A 21,522-nucleotide genomic window follows, 5' to 3' on the forward strand; every position below is an offset into this window, starting at 1 on the left:
AGGAGCGACACGTGGAGGAGCTGCCGCGGGACGAGGAGCAGGAGGACTTTGTGGACTCTCTGGAGCAAAACCACAACAGTCAAGTTCTCATTCGCCTCAGAGGAATGTAAGTATAAACGGCGGGATCGGGACGACTGCTGCGGCGTCCGACCGGTGACGCCGATGTCATCGCCACACAATCGCGGCGGCACGGTGCATCGTTGCCGCGGCAACCGAGAGGCCCGACCAGGAAGCGAGCGTGTCACATGCTACGCGCTACGTACGTGTTACCGGCGTGTCGCGGATCTGCGTTGAAAAGCGCAAGATACGTACGACGCTATCGCAAATCGGGGACAGCGGCGGCTCGATGGACAGCCAAGTTAGAACATCGGCTCGGAGATCGACAAAAGGGGGCGGCTCGGGTCGACGGGCGGCCGGAAAACCCAGGAGCCTTTCCGTGAGGTTGCAAAGGCTGAGGCGGGCCGGGCGGAAGGCTCGGCAAGGCGGACCCGCGCAGGAGGGCCCCTCCGAAGGTCAGGTTGAGGGGGCACGTCAGCGGGAAAGCGCCGACCGAGGTCGGCCGCGAGTGCTGAGTGGAGCCGCCCCGAGGCGGATGAGGTCCGGCGGCGCTTGCGCTCGCCGAGGAGCTCGTCGCACATCCGCAACATTTGGAGGCCTTTGCTTCCGTCGCCTGTTAGCGGGCGAACGCTCACCTCCGAATATCACCGAGAAGGTTCACGTGGCGACCCTCGCTGGAAGTCTGCGTTAGTGATGACGTTATCGTCATCACCACATCACCATCCTCCTCCTCCTCCTCCTCCTGGGCAATCGGCCCCCCATCACCACCCCCCTCCCCACCCCCCAGTCCCACACCCGTGCCACGCAAGGTTCACACCCAAGGACCCTCGCCTGATTCTTGTATAAGGAGGGTTGCGGGGCGGCTCCTCCCACTCCCATCCGTTCCGGCGGGGCCAGCGCTGGGCGCCTCACCTTCCGGTGAGACCCCACCTCCTTCCCCGTCGGCTGGTGGGCATTTAGTCGCGTCTGGGGCCCAAGAGCCTCGGCGTTCCCCCCCCTCACGCCACTCGGAGGCATCCCACCACGCGAGGGCACCATCATCATCATCATCATCATCATCATCATCATCATGTCTTGTTTGGCACACCTGCCGTGCGGCGGCCATCTTGTCCTCTCCATTTGTCATTAAACAAACAAATGAATGCAACAGGCTGAAGGAGGCTTTTTGCCATCCATGTGCCAAGTCTTGTCGCACGCGCACGTGCGTGCGCAGGCTCACATGAATGTGTGAGAAACAAACAGTGAGGGAGACACATTTGCTTCAAGTGTCTCTCACGTTCTTTTTATTGCAAATGTGCCGCAGAAGTCGCTCGGCAACACCGCTTGTGGAAATAGAAATCCGTTTTTGGATACATTTCGACGTGCCATCATCAAATCCCCAAATCTTAAAAGATGCGCAGCAACAGCTGACACTGATGCTGATGCCGAATGTGTCAACATTCACTTTTGTGAGACGTCGCCGTTAGTTAGGTTCAAGGCCTGTGAAGATGTTTGCGATTCGGGGTTTCCGAAGGTCAAACTCAATGAAACGGAAGGTCGAAGAACAAATGAACAAATCAGGTCGAGCGGCAGAAAAGGTAGCGCCAAGTGTGAAATTAGGGAGAGCGGCGGAGAGAAGGTCGAGCCCAGCAGATGAGGTAGGACGAGAGATCACGGAGAAGAGCGGAGAAGGTAGCGTGCCGGGGTGGCGTCGAGCGGCGCAGAAGGTTGAAATGGAAAGAAGGTGGGACAGCAGATCAGGGAGAGCAAGCGATATGGTCGAGCGTGTGCTCAGAGAAGGTCAACTAGAGTGGGCGAATGAGGTCACGTCACAAATCAGGTTGGGCGCCAAATGTGGAAGGTCGACATAGCAAGGAGGTCGAGTCACAAATGTGGCAGGGTGGAAGCTAATGCTAGCTCTCACGCTGCATTCGAACAGGATGCTAACTGTCAGGCTAGGTGCTCGCTCCAGATGGACGTGTTTCGTGCCGCTCCCGTGTTGTACTGTCATGTCACACGCTAACACGATGTTACCTCTCGTGACGCTTTCACGCCACACGCGCTCACGTGATGCTATCTTGATTCACGCCGCTAATATGACCCTAACCATCATGTTACATGTTCACTATCATGCTAGCATGATGCTAACTATCAGGATGCTACCATGTGACACGCTAACGTGATGCTGTCTTGATTCATGCCGCTAATATGATCCTAATGTCCCATGTTACATGGCTCTCATGTAACATGCTAACATGTTACGATCATGATATGCTAAGGCTGAATGATGCGCGTTCGGGGTCCCGTTAGTTTTGAAGAATGTCGGCACGCATGTGTGGTACATTGCGGGCCTCTGTTTCCATGGCGACAACGCGCACGCACACCCCAATGCAGCACGCCGAGCGACCCGGAGAGAAAAGCACAGCGGAGTGTTTCTTTCGACATCCTGCTTTTGTGGCGCTTTGCGTTGTTTTCGTCTGCCGGCGTGTCGTCGTGCGCTTTGAAACGTCGCTGCGTTGGCTGGCGCCACACCGCTGGCAATGCACCCTGACGGAGCGCGCGCCCACCATGCGCACGTCACGTCATGGTTATTGCTTACTTTGGAACTGTCCGTATCCAATCATGACGCCCGACATTTCTTTTGTTCTTCTTTGCAGGCAGAAATACAAAAACACGTCACAGAGGTAAGACGAGCGCACAAGCACTCACACACTTCCAAATGATGGCTCCCAGTCGAGACACGAAGACTTTGACTGAAGAAATGTCTCCGGCCTGTTGCCATGGATACTAAACCGCATTCCATTCCGTTTGGTCACCATGACGATGGCACAATGCCTTTCCTCCGCAAAAGTCCAGCGCTCCGAACATGCCAAAAACTACACCACGCATTAAACGTTAGCTTAGCGTAGCTTGGTTGACATTTCCAAAATGTCCGCCGAGGCCCAAGCGTTTCGACTCGGCGGCGATAATGATGCCGTGATGGGACGCGAGCTTCGGTTGCCATGGCAACAGATGAACAATTTTTATGTGGAAGTAAATGATGAAGGTAGCGGGGCTAAGAAGAGTATCGGAGCTGCCGGTACTGCGTTGGCGGTGCTGTCGATGCCGCGGTGCCTCGGCACACCGTACGGAACGAAGGCCGCCAATCCGTTCCTGCCTGCCCCCTCCCAAAAAAATGCGCATCGCTTTTTTTAATCGGGAGAATGGAACAGGCTGTCATACAATCATGACTGATTTTGTTCGCCCGCCTATGGCCTTTTGCATTTTATGTTCGCATGAAGCTCAGCGGACGACCCCCAGGCCAGGCAAAAAGTGACCTGCCTTTGTTTGTGCCTTCCGTTGCCGAGTGTGCCGTTCGTTTTCTTTTGAGGCTGAAAGCGGCGATAGCGGTGATGGACGGCGGCCGCGCGCTGGACCTTGCCGAGCTGCGTGGGAACCTGCAGATGGCCGCCGCCATGCTGGACGCCGTCTACGCCGACGAGACCAAGTCAGAAGGCCCGCCGAGCCCCCCCGCGCTCGCCGGCCGAGCGAGCCACACGCTCTCACGGGAAAAAAACACACTTGCCACTGGATTCACTCTCATGCACACAACTCAAAACAGGCGAATGTAAAATAAAGAAAGAAAGAAAGGAATACTGTCACAAGTGAAACATTTTTACTCACAACTCTTCTTTAAATGCTCTCATTCACAAAACGGTCTGCGAGAGCCACTGGAAGGCTCTCACACACCACTGCAACACTTTTTCAGACTCTCACACAGCAAGGAATTGCTCTCGCAGGAAGCCGAATCATTCACCCTTCTTCAAAATTGAAACGCTCTCACGCACACTGCTGAAACACTCTTGGACACAACACTCAGACACTCTCACGCACTCCACTAAAATAAAACAACCCAAAAAAAAGTGCTTTCACATGCCATCCGGAAATGCTCTCCGACGTGCTAGTGAAACATTGCTCTCACGCTCAATCTTGCCAGCAGACGTCTGCTGGACCCCGAGGACGATCTGAGCGAGCTGCCGGCCGAGTCGGTGCCCAGGGAGGTCCGCGACTGGCTGGCGTGCACCTTCAGCCGCAAGATGGGCGTGGCCAAGCGCCGGCCCGAAGAGAAGCCCCGCTTCAGGAGCATCGTCCACGCCGTGCAGGCCGGGATCTTCGTGGAGAGGTAAGCGCCTCTCGACGAAGCGGCCCTTTTCAACATTTCAAAGAAGGGAAATGGAATCTGCTCACTTCTGCATTGAAATCGATGTCCATCAATACGAATACATGAAGTGATTAAAAAAAAATAACAAGAAATAAACATCTGAAATGAAATCAATTCAAAATAAGGAACATTAGAACAGCAAAATAATTCCTGATTTTGTATTTTATTTTTTTGTGGGGGGAAGGGGGATTTATCTGTACGTTTAAAAAACAAACAAACTCGACTCGAATGTAACTTCCCCGCTGACCGCCATTGACAACCCTCCCTCAGGCAAAATTGGATTTGAAAAACTCTTCCGAGCATCACGTATGTTTTCACGAACAACATTCCGTCTTTGGAGCAAAACCCTTCCATGATTTCCATGAGGCTGATGATCGTGCTGGTGGGGGAGTTTGGTGACATTGACGGGCGGGTGTGCGGCAGTGCGCTTAATGACCCGTGAAATGGCCACTGTGTTTGGAGCGCGGTTGTCGTGGCAACTGACAATCCGTTCTGCTGGAGGAGGACGGGCCGCACAGCACTATTTTCTTATCTGTGCGTGTGTGTGTGTGTGTGTGTGTGTGTGTGTGTGTGTGCGTGCGCGTGTGTGCGCGCGCGCGACACGTCAGGATGTACCGACGGACGTCCAACATGGCCGGCCTGACGTACCCGCCCACGGCTCTCGCAGCTCTCAAGGTAACAAAAATTAATTGCACTTTTATCGCTGCGGTTCTTTCAACAGGAAGTGGCGTCATCTAAACCGATGACGTCACTGACTGCAAACGCTGAGAATTTGTTTTCTTGATTCATTTGTATAAAGTAACCGGATCAAAACATGAATTCATGAGATGACGTCACAAAAGCAGATATATATATACATGACACATGCATGTATCTATAGATGTATATTTATGGATATCTTTTTTTTTTATGATTGAAAATAAGGACTTGAGAAAGAAGACTGAATTTTGGTCATTTTTACATACAATAACTCATCTTGAAGATGAATCCGACGTACTGGAAAAGTCCAATTCAACTGGTGAATATAAAGACAAAAGGAAGGACCTTTGGAACATAATGTGCTTTCATAGTGCCGGGCGATATGGCTACTTCTTATCAAGACAATATGGATGATTGTTGATTTGTCGTTGAACCTTAATTATTCTTATTATTTTTTTAATGAACTGTTGTTGTGTACATTGGCATTTCCTCCACCGGAGCATTGCAAATGCTTCTTTGCGTTCGATGCGTTGATGTGAGCGATTGGGATTTTGCGAGCAGCGCCGCCGAGGCTAACACTGGCGCTAGCACGTCCACCCACGATAGGGACATTTTATTATCATCATGATGAGAACTCATGTGTTGACTTTTCTGATGATGAGTTTTCCATGTTTTTTCCCCTTCTGACCTTCTTTTTGTTTGTTGTTGTTGTTGTTGTTGTTGTGCTTTGCAGAAGGTGGACCAGTGGTCCTTTGACGTGTTTTCGCTTCACGAGGGCACGGGCGAGCACGCTCTCAAGTTTCTGGTCTATGAGCTCCTGACGCGCTATGACCTCATCAACAGGTTCAGGGTACACGCGTCTTCATGTTGTCACGTGTGCGTGCCGACGGACCTTCCCTCCTGACAAGCCTCCCGACTTGCGGCTTCGTCCACTTTGCGAACGTCACCGTAACCGGCCGCCGTCAGTTCATACCTCGAAAGTGAAAGTATTTGCTGCGTTCGGCCGGCGCTGGCAAATCGCTCGCGTTGGCGACGAGCTTCGCTTTCAATGTAAACAAACAACCGCGGATATCTGTCCAGTCGGAAGACTGCACGGCGCCACCGAACAGCTTTGCGGCGTTTGCTTTCTTTCAACGGGGAGCGTCGACTTGAGCCCCGAGCGATTTGGCTGGCCGGCGAGGCGACGCGAGCCGCATCGTAGCCGCGTATTGGTGTGCGTGCGCTTCAGATTCCGGTGCCGGCGCTGGTGCAGTTTGTGGAGGCTCTGGAGAACGGCTACAGCAAGCACAAGAACCCCTACCACAACCTGGTCCACGCCGCCGACGTCACGCAGACGGCGCACTTCCTCATGCTGCACACCGGAACCATGGTAAGGCCGCGCAGCGACTGACGCCATCTTGTCTGCGGTTTCCACTTCAAGAGGGTAAAATTCTTGCGCGGGTGCGTGTCTTGTGCGTAGCACTGGCTGAGCGAGCTGGAAATCCTGGCCATGGTTTTTGCCGCGGCCATTCACGACTTTGAGCACACGGGAACCACAAACAATTTCCACATCCACACCAGGTACGAGGCCACCTTTGCGCGCGGTCGTCCTTTTGCGGTCACGCGACCTGATGCGTGCGCGGCATCAGGTCGGAGGTGGCCATCCTGTACAACGATCGCTCGGTCCTGGAGAACCACCACGTGAGCGCCGCCTACAGGCTGATGGCGGAGGAGGACACCAACATCCTGGTCAACCTCAACAAGGACGACTGGAGGTAGGAAGCGGACGCGCGTTGGCACGTATCGAGACGCGTGCCGCGCACTCGACTCGACGAATGAGTTTGCCCGCCTTGAGCGCTGACTGCTGTGCAGGGAGCTTCGGGCCCTGGTGATCGAGATGGTGATGTCGACGGACATGTCGTGTCACTTCCAGCAGATCAAGACCATGAGGAACACCCTCGCGCAGTCGCACAGGTCGGCCAACACTCACACTTTTCATCCTCCAAGAGCACTCTTTGCTGGACCCGCCTCTCTTTTTCGAGAGTGCCGCCTGTTGCCGTCGCGGTCCTCGTGACGCGTGCGTGTGTGTGTGTGTGTTTCCAGCGTGGACAAGGTGAAGGTTCTGTCTCTGATGCTGCATGCTGCTGACATTAGCCACCCCGCTAAAACGTGGCCGCTGCACTACCGCTGGACGCATAGTCTCATGGAGGAGTTCTTCCGACAGGTACACACACACCACAACGCACTCGCAAAATACACTTGCACACATCAACAGACACACACACACACACACATATCCATCGCCATCCTGAATGCGTGTTTTGTGTCATAGGGAGACAAAGAAGTGGAGCTGGGCCTTCCTTTTTCTCCTCTTTGTGACCGGCAGGCCACCATGATCGCACAGTCGCAGATCGGTAAGAAGCCAGCAACCGGTTCAGGGTGTCCCCCCGCCGACTGCCCAATGACGGCTGGGATGGGCTCCAGCACGCCCCGCGACAGCTTATGAGGATAAAGCAGATCGGAAAATGGATGGATGGATGTTTGCGCAATGCTAACGGGACTTTCAAGAGACAACGTGCCTCTTGTCGACGATGAAGCGGTGATCTGTGAGAAATGGACCGACTGTTTGATCGTCAGGTTTCATCGACTTCATCGTGGAGCCGACGTTCAGCGTCCTGGTGGACACGACGGAGAAGGTGATGGGCCCCCTCATAGACGAGGAGAGGAAGGCCCGGGAGACGGGAAACCGACGCTTCAGGTGTCGCCTCCTCATGTGATGGACTGAGATTGCCGAGATGCGTTGCGGCCGTTGACCGCCGACGTGTCCGTTTGTCCAGCCTGACGGGAAGCGGCTCGGTCACCGTGGAGTCTGTCCAGAGACGCGGCGGCGGCGGCGGTCGCCTCGGCGACAGCGATGACGGACAGACGGACTTCTCCTTGACCGCCATTGACCTGACCGCGCTCAGGAAGCACCTGAGTGACGTCATCAACGGCAACAAGGACAGATGGAAGGAACTCTCCGTGCATGGTATGTGCACGCGCACCCACACACACGCATCCAGACACGCGCACGCAGTACGATTGGAAAGTGTCTTCATGTATGATGGGCAGAATTGGCCAATAAGAATCAAGACGATGAGGACGGGGTGGAGTCCAAGAGCAGAAGCTGCACGACTGACCCATCCCAGGGCTCGGCTGGCTGCCCACCTGATGAAACATGTGACCACGACGACCGTGACCAAGACTCACCTGAGGACCACTCCAGATGGAACGGTAGAGCACACGCGCGCACACACACTAGCACACGTGTACAGATGAATACACACACTTTAACCTACGGATTGATACACACACATGCACATAAATACACACGCAAGATGCTATGATAACTGTTTTAGGGGCAGCGCCAGGAGAGGAGGACCAGGAAGTGCCTGAAAACGCCTAACGGGACATCTGATGTAAACTCTGCCAAGGAACCAGTCGCCATGGTGGCAGATTGTAAGGCGTCCCTCAGGGGTCCTGGCAAAGGCCTTTGGAACTTTTCTTTACAATTGACCTTGAAGGCATCACGCCACCACAACTTCTTGTGCAAACACGCCAAACAATGCGTCGGACTGGAAGTGAGTCGTGGAACACGTCGAACATTCACCAAGCATTTAAATTAGCGCCCATCAAGCTAGCTATCTTGATAGCTTAGCATGAGTGTGACAGAGGCGCGTTTGTGTAGTTTGGATCTTTGTCAATCACCGCATCACCATGGCAACCCTCTCAAAAACACTTTGCAGCCGATGAAGGGAGCAGTGTGTGTGTGTGTGTGTCTGTGTGTGTGCGTGTGCGGCATTATTGTTAGCTTTTTGGGTGTGGTCGTGGCCCAGAAGGTTTAATAAACATTTGCAATGGACTCACAAAGATGTGATGTCACTCATACACACACTGACACTTCATTTAGGTACACTAACTTGGAGAAGGCACACGAGCACTCTCGTGCTCACACGTAACCACTTACACACATTAATAAAAAGGCACACGCAGACACACACACACACAAAAGTACACACAGACAGTCGAACGGCCGCACTTTAACACACAACGCGCATCTTGATGCACGCACGTACACAATCGGATGAATACTTGATGGTGTGAGTGTACTACCGGGGGCGACCACCGGGTGCTCGTCGAGCGCCATCAAGTGAAGCCACGCCCTCACTCAACTAACTTGAGTGACAGCACGCCAATGACCCCGTCGCCTGACCTCTTCTCAACCAATTGGAGACGACCAGTCATCCCAAAGGTAAATCATGTCATATTTAATCGGCCCATCGTTTGTTGTTGGTCATTTTGGAATGAATCATTCCAGCCGCCAAAGAGCAGTTAAGCAAAGCATCGTGAAATTTGTTCCACGTGTCAGTCAGGACCAAAGTCTCAAGAAGTTGCAGGTTGTAGCACCACTGACCAAGTTAGCACACGATACACGGTAACCTTGTCAAATTAACATCGCGCGAAGCACTAGAAGCAAATTCAAGTGCAACTGGTTGTGGCTAACAATGCTAACCCGGCGCTTCCATGATACTTGGGTGTCGCCACACACACACACACACACACACACACACACACACACACTTTGCCCGTAACACAGAGAGCCTTGAAGGCCACCTATTGGTTGAAGCCTTCGGTAGCGAGGGAACCAAAACACCCGGCAAATGACACACACAAGATCCACAAGTGGCTGCTTCAAAGCAAAACGCCACTTGCCCCTCCTGAGTCTTTTCAGACTTGAGAATTTTTTTTTTTGGGGGGGGGGCACATGTGGCACACATGCGTGGGAGCTGTGTCTCCAGTCAACACAAGTGGATGGAAGGACAGAGGGAAAGGTACCGTGGAGGACTAAACGGCTGAGTCAGGAAAGAATGTTAGGCGGGGTCGTGGAGGAAAGGAAACAAGGATGTCTGACAGGAAGTCACGAAGAATGGAATGGGGGGGGTGAACTCGGAAGGAAGGCGGGGCACTGCATTTGTTTTCTGCTTTCTTGTGAGAAGGAGTTGAATGAGTCTGCCCTCTAGTGGAATGCCACAGAATCACTTTGAAGTTCAACGCATTTGCTTTTCATTTGAAAGAGGGGGGTTTGTTTTCAGCAGGTTTTCGGTCCAATATTTTGGTTGCAATTCAAAATTGATTATTATTATTATTTATTTTTAAATCAAGCACAAGTGTCGAAGCTCTGCAACGCCTCCCCTGGGTTGCCCCGTATGGAAAGGGTACAAGGCCGCTGTTGGATTCACCTGCTGCTTTAAGAGGGGCGGGGCCGCCACTGACAGGTGACAACAGCGCGCTTTGTCATCAAAAGAGACCAGCCCGCCCGCAGTCCAGACCTGTCTTCCGTTGAAAATGTACGGCGCATTATGAAGCGTCAAATACGTGACCCGGGACTGTTGAGCAGCTGAAGCTGGACGCCAAGCAAGAAGGGGAACAAATTCCAGCTACAAAGCTTCACCAATTACAGTGTCCTCCCAAACGATGATTTGGAATGTTGTTCAAAGCGGTAGATGTGAGGAGGGCCCGTTTTTTTTTTGGGAACGTGTCGCAGCCATAACATTTCGAGTTTGTGATTATTTGCTGAACCCCCACCACCACCGCCTTTTATAGTTTGAACATGAAATGGCTTGTCTTCGTAGTGCATCCGGTGAAATGTGGGTTGATTGACAAATCATCGTATTTTGTTTTGATGGACGTTGAAGACACCGTCCCAACTTCAATGGAAGTGGGTTTGCCTATGTGACAGAAAGGAATTTCTTCCATATATCTGATCAAAATGCAAGCTGCTAACCGGTTGGCAGGGTTGATAACTTTTGAACTAATTTGAGGACATTGACGTCACAAGAACCCCGCTGTGTATTTCTTATGTGACGAAAAGACGGCCAGCGCCGCCGGAGGTGCGGATGACGTGCTGCGTGGGGAGCCTCCACCTCGAGCCGCTTCAGCCCCTCCCTGGCCGGGTGACATGAGACGGGCTGGCCGCTCGCTGGCCCGGCCCGGCCCGGCGGGCGGGCTCTCGCCGGTCGCCTTCCCTTCCCCCTCCCTCTCCCTTCCCCGTCTCCCCCTCCCTCTCTCGCTCACTCGCTCGTCAGCGGAGCCTCCAGCACAAGCAGGCCGACAGGCGAAGCAAGCTCCGCGGCGGCGGCCTCGCTGGCGGGACCCGACGCGACGCGCTAGCCGGTGAGCTGCCATCTTTTCTTCTCCTCCTTCTCCTTCATCTTCGTGTGGTCGTCGTCATGGCGGCGCGCTCGGCGGATTCATGGAAAGTTTGCGATCCCGGGAGCAGAGCGCCGAGGCTCGACGACTTTCCCAACCCCGACTTGACGTCAAAGTGGAGCTTTTTGTTCGAGGCTCTTTTACTTGTCGCGAGCCAGTCGTCGCGACCGACCGAAGCGAGTCGGTTGCGAAGCCGAGCTCCGGCGACGGCGGCTCCTCGTCCCGCACGTCTCGGCGGCGGAAGGTTAAGCTCGCGGTTGCCATGGAGACCGGGAACGCGGATGCTCCGCGGCCCGCTTCGGGTTCATCCGGCCTTGTTCGATCCGTGATTAGCTTGATTGCAGATCGATATTTTCCGACACTATGAACGGGACGCGTTGTCGCTTTTGAGTGGACCGCGTAGTGTCCGCGCCAGGCCGACAGGGGGCCACGTTGAGAAGGCCACCGAATGTCGCCGTCGCATTGGAAACCAGCAAACAACAACGAAATTTGCGTTGGCCCCGTGACGTCACTTCCGGGACCCTGACAGTGAATGCTGCGTTGGGAACGGCAACTAAAAAACTACGCTAACCGCAAGCCCTCCTTGGCAGGGAACAACACACAACTCAAAGAAAACACTTGACTAGCTATCAGCATGTTTCTATTTGTCATAAGTAGCCCAAAAATACACAATGTGATTCATCGATTTCATGGTGCATATTTCCTTGTCAGGATAACTTCATTATTTGTTTATAATCGGTGTTATTTATTTAGGAACAGAAAAGTGATTTTCTGTGTAGGCCTGGTTATTTTGAACAAATAGTGAGACATCATTATCAATCTATTTTATCCATCCATCCATCCATTTTCCGATCCGCTTCGTCCTCACAAGGGTCGCGGGGGGTGCTGGAGCCTATCGCAGCCGTCTTCGGGCAGTAGGCCAGCCCATCGCAGGGCACACAGAGACCAAAGACCATCTTAGGGACAATTCGGAGTGTTCAATCAGCCTGCCGTGCATGTTTTTGGAATGTGGAAGGTAACCGGTGTACCCGCAGAAAACCCACGCAGGCACGGGGAGAACATGCAAACTCCACACAGGAAGGCCGAGATGTATCAATAGATATTTCCTCAGCGGTCCATCCAACTTGGAGCGGCATTTTGTTTCAGGATTGATTGTCTGCAGTGGGAAATTCCCTGTTTCCCTGAGCGCAGCAGGGAAGGAAAAAGTAGTGCGAGGAATTCAGCTCAACTCTGACCAAAAGGGTGATGAATAACCTTGATTGGCATGCGAGGCAAAGAGCGTTGCCTCGGTAACAGCAACGACAACTCACAAGGGTTGTTGTTTTTGGGTTTTTTTTTTTAATTCTCCCGATAAGGTGAAAAAATGCTGGATTGGTGGCTCGCCAAGATGCTTTACGACTTGCGCAACATTTGTGTCACGAGGGCCAATTGTGATTTCCTGCTGTCCCTCCAGGCAGCAACCGAGTAGAAGCGGGAGATGGATAGGAACACGGTTGTCACTGCAATAAGAGAACTTTGGGGAATGGGACTGCCGTTTGGTGGAAATGAGATCCCTCATTCTCAATCGTCACGGAAGGCCACGGCGCACAGTTTTCGGCGAAAGGATCGGAAAGATAGACTTGGATGAAAGCGACCATCAGGTTTCAGCTTGGAGATGTTGTTGGACGCTACTGATTTCAGAATTTCCCCCAATGCAACACCGGCGCAAGTGACAGAAAAGCGCTCAGTTGACGATTTGGAAGCGACAGGGTCGGTTCGACGAGTCGCTCGGTAAGACCGAAGGCGGCACCGACCGAAGAACGACGTTTTCTCGCGACACGTGGCCACCCAAGGCGTCACGCTTTGGACGTGACGTAAGCGGAGTGGAGCGCGGCGCCAGCGTGGACCTTTGGGGAAACTTGCGCTGATCTCGGCTCGCTTCTTGAATGAGCTTCATTGTTTCCAGCGACGCATGTGATCTTAGATAAGCCTCGTGGAACCCCCCGCCATCGGCAGGGGGTGTGTGTGTGTGTGGGGGGGGGGGGGGGGTCAGGTCACGGCCGTGTATCAGCCGGTGAGCATGTGACAACCCGACATGCAAATGTTTGTTCACCTGCTGCTGATGCTGAGCAGCGAGCCAACTTGCGCTCCTTTCACACTGCTTGGAAAAACAATCAAAGGAGCCCCGGAAATCAATTGTTCGGAATTTGCCACAGCGAGTCTTGATTTGGACGCTACCTAACTAGTGAGCTGGCTAACCCAGCTCGTCACTTTTTTTGGGGAAGAGGGGGGGCTCCCTTTGAACCAGCAACGGGACAAGTGGCTACATCTCGGTGGAAGGTCCTAAAACTTGGAACTCCTCCCTAACGTCACCCCCTTCAGCCTGTCAGCTTTCATTTTTCTCTGGTTTCTGGAGTCCTTCGTGAAAGCAGAGTGATTGTTTTGGTATTTGTCTGCCTTGACTCTGCTAGTGCTCGGTTACGACCAATCGTGACAAGAGAAAAGCCACGCAGGCGCGGGTGGGGGGGGGGTGGAACAAGCAAACTCTGCACAGGAAGGCCCGATTCGAACCCAGGGCCTCGGCACTGTGAGGCAGACGTGACAAAACGGATACAAATCACAAAGGATTAACCCCCCCTCCAAAAAAAAAAAAGTTTGCAGTGAAAGTCATTAATTTGACTTTTTTCCAGTTTTTTTCACTCGAGAGTGGTCGACCTCGGTTTTGCACTTCAGTTAGGAATGCTAAAGAGTAACTTTGCGTGTCCAGTGAATTATTGTTTGATTGTGGCCATCGTTTGACCCCCGCAGGAGATGATTTCCAGCATTTGCTGCCAGCGGGGACCGTTTTTAGGTGGCTTGTTGCTAACTAGCCCGCTTGGCTAAGGCTCAAGTGCGTCCAGGTGGTCGAAAGCTGATTTTGTTTCGCGCGGGTCTATGCCGTGCTAGCGCATGAGCCGAGTGCCGCTCGCACACAGAGGGAGGATCGTCCTTCCAGTGCTCTCAGACTGTCATCACAAAGGCATTTCCTCCTCAGCCGCTCACTTCCTGCTTCCCGGCAAGAGGCCCAACGTGGACACAAGCCCCCCCCATGACACGGCCAGGATGCTTGTATGTCTGTGGGGTGTGGCCTTTTTTTTTTTTTTTTCGCCGTGGGGTAAAGTGAGTGTGTGTTGTTGTTGCAAGGTCCTATGTCTTCTCAGATTTGGAGCATGACTGTAAGAAAAGTCGGGGGTGCCCGGACATCTGAGAGCCCAAACGTGCAATTGTGTCTAGCCCAGTCAAGAAAAGGAACGTGGCGCGCAGTTGGAATCACGAATCCCCAAGAAGGAAATTTAGCGCAAATCGGATTCATTCAATCGGGTGAAAACTGACATCGGCGCTTCATAACGTAGCCGCAGACCCGGCTCATTTATCATATCGGTCATCAGAATCCGAATCATCCCGATTGGCCAAGTATGTCGAACGCCCCAGGAATTTGTCTCCGCTAGTACAGGCGACGCTCGAATTGTCGATGACGAGCAACGACGCTACGCAAGGACGTGACAAAGAAGTCAAGTCGAGAAATTGCAAAGGGGGCCACCAGAGATTTGGGAAGACATTCGCAAGGGCGTCTGTGCCGCGGCGTCCGCTCAGCCGGAGCGGATCGGGGGCCCTCGCGCTGTTTGCGTCGCCGTGCTCAAGCCCTTTCGGAAATGGAAGGCCTGCGGTCGCCGTGGCAACTGCAGCTGAGGCCCCCCAAAGTGGCCATCGGAGCGGAATTCCCGCCGCGTGTCTGTCTTGCGTGCGAGCGTGCGTGCGTGCGTGCACGTGTCCTTCACTGGTTCCGACCCGCTCAGCAAAAGCCTGAACGTCTCGTTCCTGCGGGATCAAGCAAGAACTCGGGAAGAATGACAAATGCGGGTCACAACTCACTGGGTGAAATCCTGTTTTCAGAGATGACGGGAGGGGGACGCCGCTGACGCTGCACTCCGCCACCAGAGAATCCGCTCCGGTCATGGCCGCCCATCGGATCCGAGCCGCGGCCACGGGCAACGCTTCGCTGCCTCGATGCAGGTCCGAGGGGACGCTGATTGACCTCGGCGAGAGCGCGTCCGAGCCCGGCCTCATCGATGTCAAAGGTAAGCTCGTGGCGCTAGCCGACGCAAGATCGCTCCGAACCGAACGACGGAATCGCTTCGGCGGTTAGGGTGAAGGATTAGGGGGTCCGGCCACCGCGAGGCAGGGGTAGGTCAGGGTTGAAGCCCAGACCTTCGGGTCTTAGCGGTGAGGGCTTGGACTGCGGGTTCGAGTGAAGAGTCACGCTGTTGCGCGAAAGGTTAGCAGGGCTCGGCAGCATGCGCGATAGGCTTGCCAATGCGCCGGTCGCAATGGCATGTTTTCATGCTCCTACCGGCGCTGGGCTGGGAAAATGACCGAGAAGGCGCTCCATCCCTGTCGCGCAAGCCGGAAGCCCGTCGGCGCGCGACGCGAACGGCGCAAAACGGTTCCCGTATAAAGTGAAGGCGCGAACGTCCGCCCACCTCGACGGCCAAGTGAAAAAATTGCTGGCGCCGGCGCCCGGGGTGGAAAAACGAGTGTCCGGCTCGGGTTCGGTTGTTGGGCGGGCGCTCTTGAGTCCCACGCTGACGCCGTCCCCGATCTTGTGTTCCCAGTGCCTTCTCCCAGTGCCTTCCGCTTGGACGCCAGCGCCTCCCTCGGCACGGCCCGAGAGGTCGTGGCCATCAAGGACTACTGCGCGTCCAGCTTCACCACGCTCAAGTTCTCCAAAGGCGACCGTCTCTACGTTCTGGACACGTCGGGCAGCGAGTGGTGGTACGCCCATAACAACACCGAGATGGGCTACGTCCCGGCCGCCTACGTCGAGCCCGTGAGTTTCAGAGACTCGTCCTTCAGCGACAGCGGCATGATTGACACGGCGGGCGACGGCGCCAGGGAGGAGACGGCTTCGGAAACGGACCCCGTCGGGGAGTGGGCCGGCGTCACTCTGAAGCCCACCGCTTTCGGGAACGGAAATCCTTTCGCGGGCACGCGCGCCTCCATCAACCCGTTCCTGCACGGCGGTGCCCCGAGCCCGGCGGACCGGAGCGGCGAGGGCAAGTCCGCCGATCTCCTTCTCTTCGACGCCCCGTCGGCGTCGGAATCGGCCCTCGGCGCCGCGGACCCGGATGCTTTCGGCGCGAGCGTCTCCAGCCCTCTCAGTCACACGGCGGGGAACGGGCTGCGAAGGGACAACCCCTTTTTCCGAAGCAAGCGCTCCTACAGTCTCTCGGACATGTCCGTCCTGCAGGCCGAGTCGGACGGGCATCCCGCGGCCGGCGGTTTCTTCGGCGGCCTGACGGCGCCGGCCCCGGAGCAGTTCCAGAGCCGGGAGGCGTTCCGGACGGCGTGGCTCACGCACCGCAAGCTGGCCAGGTCCTGCCACGACTTGGACTCCCTGTGCCAAAACCCGGGCTGGGGTCAGACGCAGCCGGTGGAGACCGGCATCGTCTGCCGGCTGGACAGCTCCGGAGGCGCCGTCCAGCTGCCGGACACCAACATCAGCGTCCGCGTCCCCGAGGGCCACGTCGCCGAGGGCGACACCCAGCAGATCTCCATCAAAGCTCTCCTGGACCCGCCCCTGGAGCTGAACAACGATCGCTGCATCACCTCGGGCCCGGTGGTGGAGCTCAAGCTCAGCAACATGGAGACCAAAAGCGGCATCACGCTGGAGATGAAAGCGTCGGCCGTGGTCAAGGCGGAAAAGCGCGAGGCGGCGCGCAGCCTGTGCGTCAGGAGCGACTGTAAAGAGGGGCCTTACGCCCCCATCTCGCAGACTTTCCCGTACGGCGACACGGTTCGGGTGTCCGTGGACAACTTGGAGCCCTGCATGTACATTTGCGGGGTGGTGCGCTCCCAGCCGGCATCTCCGGACTCGGGCAGCGTGTGGGACCACGTGGTCAAAAGGGTGACGTTAGGCGTGTACGGACCCAAGCACATTCACCCCTCGTTCAAAACGGTGGTGGCCATGTTCGGTCACGATTGCGCCCCCAAGTCCTTGTTGGCGAGCGACGCGGGGAAGCAGGCGCAGTCTTCGCCACCCGTGGCGCTCCAGCTGTGGGGCAAGCACCAGTTTGTCCTGTCCAGACCCCAGGACCTCCGCGTCGGGGTCTACTCCAACATGGCCAACTACGAGGTGAAGGCCGGCGAGCAGGCCAAAGTCATCCGCGCTTTCCAGATCAAACTGGGCAGGGTCAGCCGGCTGGTCTACCTGATCAGTTCCCGCAACGGGGCGGACGTTTCGGACTTCACCCTGAGGATCCAGGTCAAAGACGACCGGGACGCCATCCTGGCCCAGTTTTGCGTCCAGACGCCCGCGCCGCCGCCGCCCAAGACGTCCGTGCAGCGGCGCTTCCTGAAGAAGAAGGAAGTGGGCAAGATCGTCCTGTCCCCGCTCGCCCTGGCCACCAAGTACCCGGTGTTCCGCGACCGGCGGGTCACCAACCTCAGGTTCGGAAAACTGATCAAGACGGTCATCCGGCAGAACAAGAACAGCTACCTGCTGGAGTACAAGAAAGGAGACTTTGTGGCGCTGCTGAGCGAGGAGAAGGTCAGGCTGAAAGGCCAGCTGTGGACCAAGGAATGGTACGTCGGCTACTACCAGGGCCGCGTGGGACTGGTGCACGCCAAAAACGTGCTGGTGACGGGACAACTCAAGCCGGTTTATTTCGGCGGGCCGGAGCTCACCACGTCCTCGCTGCTGGAGCAGGTTCTGAGGCCCTGCAAGTTCCTCACCTACATCTACGCCTCGGTCCGCACCGTCCTGATGGAGAACATGGGCGACTGGCGGGCGTTCGCCGACGCCCTCGGCTACCGCAACCTGCCCGTCGCGCACTTCTGCCGGGCCGAGCTGGACAGCGAGCCGGAGAGGGTGGCCTGCGTTCTGGAGAAGCTCAAGGAAGACTGCAACAATGCCGAGGGCAAGGAGCGAAAGTCCTTCCAGAAGGAGCTGCTCATGGTATTTACCCTTTTGGTTTTTTTTTGGGGTCTTTTGTCTGCCCCCTCCCCCCTCTCCTCCTCGATATTTGTTTTGCTGCTGCCTGCCTCTGTCATTTACCGTCACGGTCTGCAGTGTGTGTGTGAGACAGTCATGAGAAAGTAGCAGTGAGCGCATGAGCGCGTGTCCCCTTTGTAGGCAAAGGAGTTTGGAGGACGTCGCGGCGACTTCAGCACACATTGCAATTGAAGATTTCGAGCGAGTGAAAAGAACGTATGCCGATGTCGTCAGTGTTTGTAGTGGGCGGTCGCCGTCAGCAGCAGCGGCAGCAGCAGCAGCTGGTGTTTCTCTTGGATCCTAACGCCGGGGGCCCTGCCGTGACCACATGACGTCCAAGTCCCTCTCTGATTGGCTGCTGGCCACACTGGAGGCTATTTTTAGAAGAAAGCAACACATGGAAAGCTGCACAGTTGTTCCAGTTGCTTCGGACCTCCCCCCGCCCCAACACCTCCCCATTCTCTAGTTTGCTATCGGTTAGTCGGTAGTCCCGGTTAGTTACCCACTAACTCGTGCGACTATCATGAGCGCTTGTTATCTCTTGGGCTCCTTGCTATTTTATCCTGTGTGTGCGCGCGTGTGTGTATGACACCTCCCCATTCTCTAGTTTGCTATTGGTTAGTCGGTAGTCCCGGTTAGTTAACCCACTAACTCGTACGACTATCATGAGCACTTGTTATCTCTTGGGCTCCTTGCTATTTTATCCTGTGTGTGCGCGCGTGTGTGTATGGATAAAATACTTAGTACGTCGTTCCCGTTTGATGATATGAGTGAGCCAGTTCGCCTCCACGTTGGGTCCTATTCTTCTCTGAGTTGCCGTCGTCATTCTGCGGTCTCGTCGCGATCGGTCAGGATAAGCCGCTACGAGTTAGGCAGTCGTGGAGTTTGGTCATTTCTGAGGGCCCTCGTGGCGGGAGCTCGTGCGTCAGGAGTTCGTCACGAGTCAACCGCGCGTTCATTGGAGCGGCTTTGTCGCCGAAGAGCCAAAGGAATCCCGTTGGGACTTTAAAGCGCCGATGTGCTCCGGAAGCCTCAATCCCACGGAGACTCGGCAAGGAGGCGGACGAGGGACGCCGGAGGCGCGTCCGTGTAGTCATCCCGAGGAGCCGTCCCGAGCCGCCAGATGTTTCCTGCCTCATTGTTCGCCGTAAACAGAAGCAACACGAGCTAGAGTTTGAAGAGCGGCGGGCGCCGAAGCCCCGATGCCACATCGGGGCTTCTTGCGAGACGACTCAAGGAAGTCTTGCGGTGGAAAGCGAGCGCGAGAGAGACCGTCTGTTTTCTTCCGTGGCGAGAACACGTGGCGTTTGGCGGCCCGCCGTCCGCTTCCCGCGCTTGACGGGCCGACTTCCTGTTGTGTGCTTCAGGCCTTGCTGAAGTTGGACTGCCAGGGCCTGGTGGCTCGTCTGGTGATGGATTTTGTGCTCCTGACCACGGCGGTGGAGGTGGCGGGACGTTGGCGGGAGTTGGCCGAGCGCCTGGCCAAGGTTTCCCGCCAGCAGATGGACGCCTACGAGGCGCCGCACCGCGACAAGAACGGCGTCGTGGACGGCGAGGTGACTGCCGCTCTCTCTTTCTCTCTTCGCGAGCTCCACTGCACCGCTTCAACGTGCGCGTGTGACCTGTGCTCCAGGCCATGTGGAAGCCGGCCTACGACTTCCTGGTGACGTGGGCGGCGCAGATGGGCGACAGCTACCGCGACGTGATCCAGGACCTCCACGTGGGCCTGGACCGCATGAAGAGCCCCATCACCAAACGCTGGAAGCACCTGAGCGGGACCCTGCTCCTGGTCCACTGCCTGGACACCCTGCGGAGCGCCGCCTTCAGCCCCGCCTCCGACGACTTGGCCATCTGACGCCGGCTTTTTCGACTCCCCGTTTGCGACACGCCGCCTCTTTTCCGTTTCATGACACCCGGTTCTTCCTCCTGCGGTCGGGCTCACGCTCATTTCCATGATTCTCGGCCCTCACCCGACAAATGCTGGGAACCGGACTCTCGGGGACACGCTTCCCATTTTGGGTCACGTTTTTGTTTTTTTGGAGGGGCGAGGGGTGGGTGTCAACTTTCACATTCTTGCCTGTTTTGGAGCTTTCCACACTCGCTTCACTTTCAGTTTCTGTTGCATTTCCATTGGGTTTTTAAATTTTTTTTTTGTGCCAACTTTGGCATCCTCGCAGTATCGGGTTGTGGAGGGATCGGGTCACGTTCCGATGCCGTTGGGTTGTGATGTGAATTGGGTTGGCTCGGGTTCCGATGCAACTGGGTCGGTTTGCCGACGTCCCCTTGAAGCCAGGACGAGAGCGACACCCTGTGGCCAAGTGGTGCCGTTCCGTCGCTGGTCGTCACGGCGACGACAAACAAGCCGAAGCTCCAAAAACAAACAAGAGGCACGATCGCGCTTGCTGGATGTTTTTTTTTTTTTTGTTGTTCTCCACGCCTGCGTGTGCGCGGTCACGTGACATCGTCGCCGCCATTGCTGCGCATCAGAAATAAAGTGTAAATATTTGCATACTCGTCAGCCAGACCCTGTGTGCGCGCGCGCGCGCGTGTGTGTGTGTGTGTGTGTGTCCCTTGATGAGCTCATTGACGGCGGCAGTATAGAAATAGTGAAAGTTGATGTGTTTTTCTCAGCAAAAAGAGTGCTTTCACGCCAAAGTGTTGCGGTGAGATGAAATCGAGCCTCTTGTTTGGTAAACTTCAAAATATACTCTTGAGGGATTTTTTTTTTTTTTTTTTCCATGTCACCCTTTTGTACACGAGAGTAAGGTTTTGCAATGACGTGGTCCTGGACCACTTGCCTGCCGGAGAACATTTCTGTTTTTGTGAGTGTGCCAAAATACAACTTTTAGTGGTCCACTTTTGTGCGGAACTACTGGATAATGTTTTGCCAAAGTCGCCCTCATCGTTTGTGAAGACCAACCCGTTTTTGTGTGCTAAATGCGGTGATACGATAAGATAAGAAAAACGTTCTTGATTGATTGATTGATTGATTTATGCTGTTGGCTCACGTCGTGTTTTCATTTCCGTTTCACTTTTGAAGGTTCCCTTGAGCACCGGGGCCCCGCCCCGATGACACCTGCAGAGCATCAACTGGATGGCGTCTTCGAAGCCGACGTTGACGCTGGAGGCAGGCAAAACGCGTTTCCTTTTTGTGCTCGTCACTTGCACATTTTTTGGTACGTTCAGCGAGTCTTTCCTCAGTCTTCATGTTTTCAGCTTCGGAGCTGCGTCCCAATACTTTGTGGCTGTGCCGAAGCGCGCACGAGAGAAAATTCTGGAGACAAATCTCGTGTGGAATTGTTGCATTTCCACCACTCCAATCAGAAGTCGCGCTGAGCTGAGCGCGACT

General features: G+C 55.1%; 2 protein-coding genes across 3 annotated transcripts; both read left to right on the top strand.

Moving 5' to 3' along the window:
- On the top strand, window positions 1–8,824 carry pde1a (phosphodiesterase 1A, calmodulin-dependent). Its single transcript, XM_019871944.1, has 16 exons — window positions 1–106; window positions 2,694–2,720; window positions 3,407–3,523; window positions 4,013–4,198; window positions 4,846–4,912; window positions 5,670–5,786; window positions 6,165–6,305; window positions 6,396–6,496; window positions 6,565–6,690; window positions 6,788–6,889; window positions 7,019–7,139; window positions 7,248–7,329; window positions 7,553–7,673; window positions 7,753–7,943; window positions 8,027–8,188; window positions 8,314–8,824. Coding segments are annotated over exons 1-16 (1,710 nt in total). The 5' UTR covers window positions 1–104; the 3' UTR covers window positions 8,361–8,824.
- A 2,095-nt stretch (window positions 8,825–10,919) lies between these two features.
- Window positions 10,920–20,691, top strand: LOC109517046 (SH3 domain-binding protein 4). 2 transcript variants are annotated; one of them, XM_019871943.1, is made up of 6 exons: window positions 10,920–11,128; window positions 15,077–15,261; window positions 15,796–18,137; window positions 19,541–19,729; window positions 19,807–20,027; window positions 20,059–20,691. In XM_019871943.1, coding segments are annotated over exons 2-6 (2,877 nt in total). In that variant the 5' UTR covers window positions 10,920–11,128; window positions 15,077–15,137; the 3' UTR covers window positions 20,060–20,691. The 2 variants fall into 2 exon arrangements, with proteins under 2 accessions (XP_019727502.1, XP_019727501.1); XM_019871942.1 differs by having other exon boundaries at window positions 19,807–20,691.
- Window positions 20,692–21,522: the final 831 nt, after the last annotated feature.

The sequence above is a fragment of the Hippocampus comes genome, unplaced genomic scaffold (genome assembly GCF_001891065.2).
Source record: "Hippocampus comes isolate QL1 unplaced genomic scaffold, H_comes_QL1_v1.1 scaffold277, whole genome shotgun sequence".
Classification (NCBI taxonomy): domain Eukaryota; kingdom Metazoa; phylum Chordata; class Actinopteri; order Syngnathiformes; family Syngnathidae; genus Hippocampus; species Hippocampus comes.

Excerpts from the sequence above, each read along its gene's own strand:
- pde1a (XM_019871944.1), top strand. Across the intron at positions 3,524-4,012 it reads GTCTACGCCGACGAGACCAA|CAGACGTCTGCTGGACCCCG; the intron begins GTCAGAAGGCCC and ends CAATCTTGCCAG. Across the intron at positions 4,913-5,669 it reads CGGCTCTCGCAGCTCTCAAG|AAGGTGGACCAGTGGTCCTT; the intron begins GTAACAAAAATT and ends TGTGCTTTGCAG.
- LOC109517046 (XM_019871942.1), top strand. The coding sequence starts at position 15,138 with ATGGCCGCCCATCGGATCCGAGCCGCGGCCACGGGCAACGCTTCGCTG. Across the intron at positions 15,262-15,795 it reads CGGCCTCATCGATGTCAAAG|TGCCTTCTCCCAGTGCCTTC; the intron begins GTAAGCTCGTGG and ends TTGTGTTCCCAG. Across the intron at positions 18,138-19,540 it reads TCCAGAAGGAGCTGCTCATG|GCCTTGCTGAAGTTGGACTG; the intron begins GTATTTACCCTT and ends TGTGTGCTTCAG.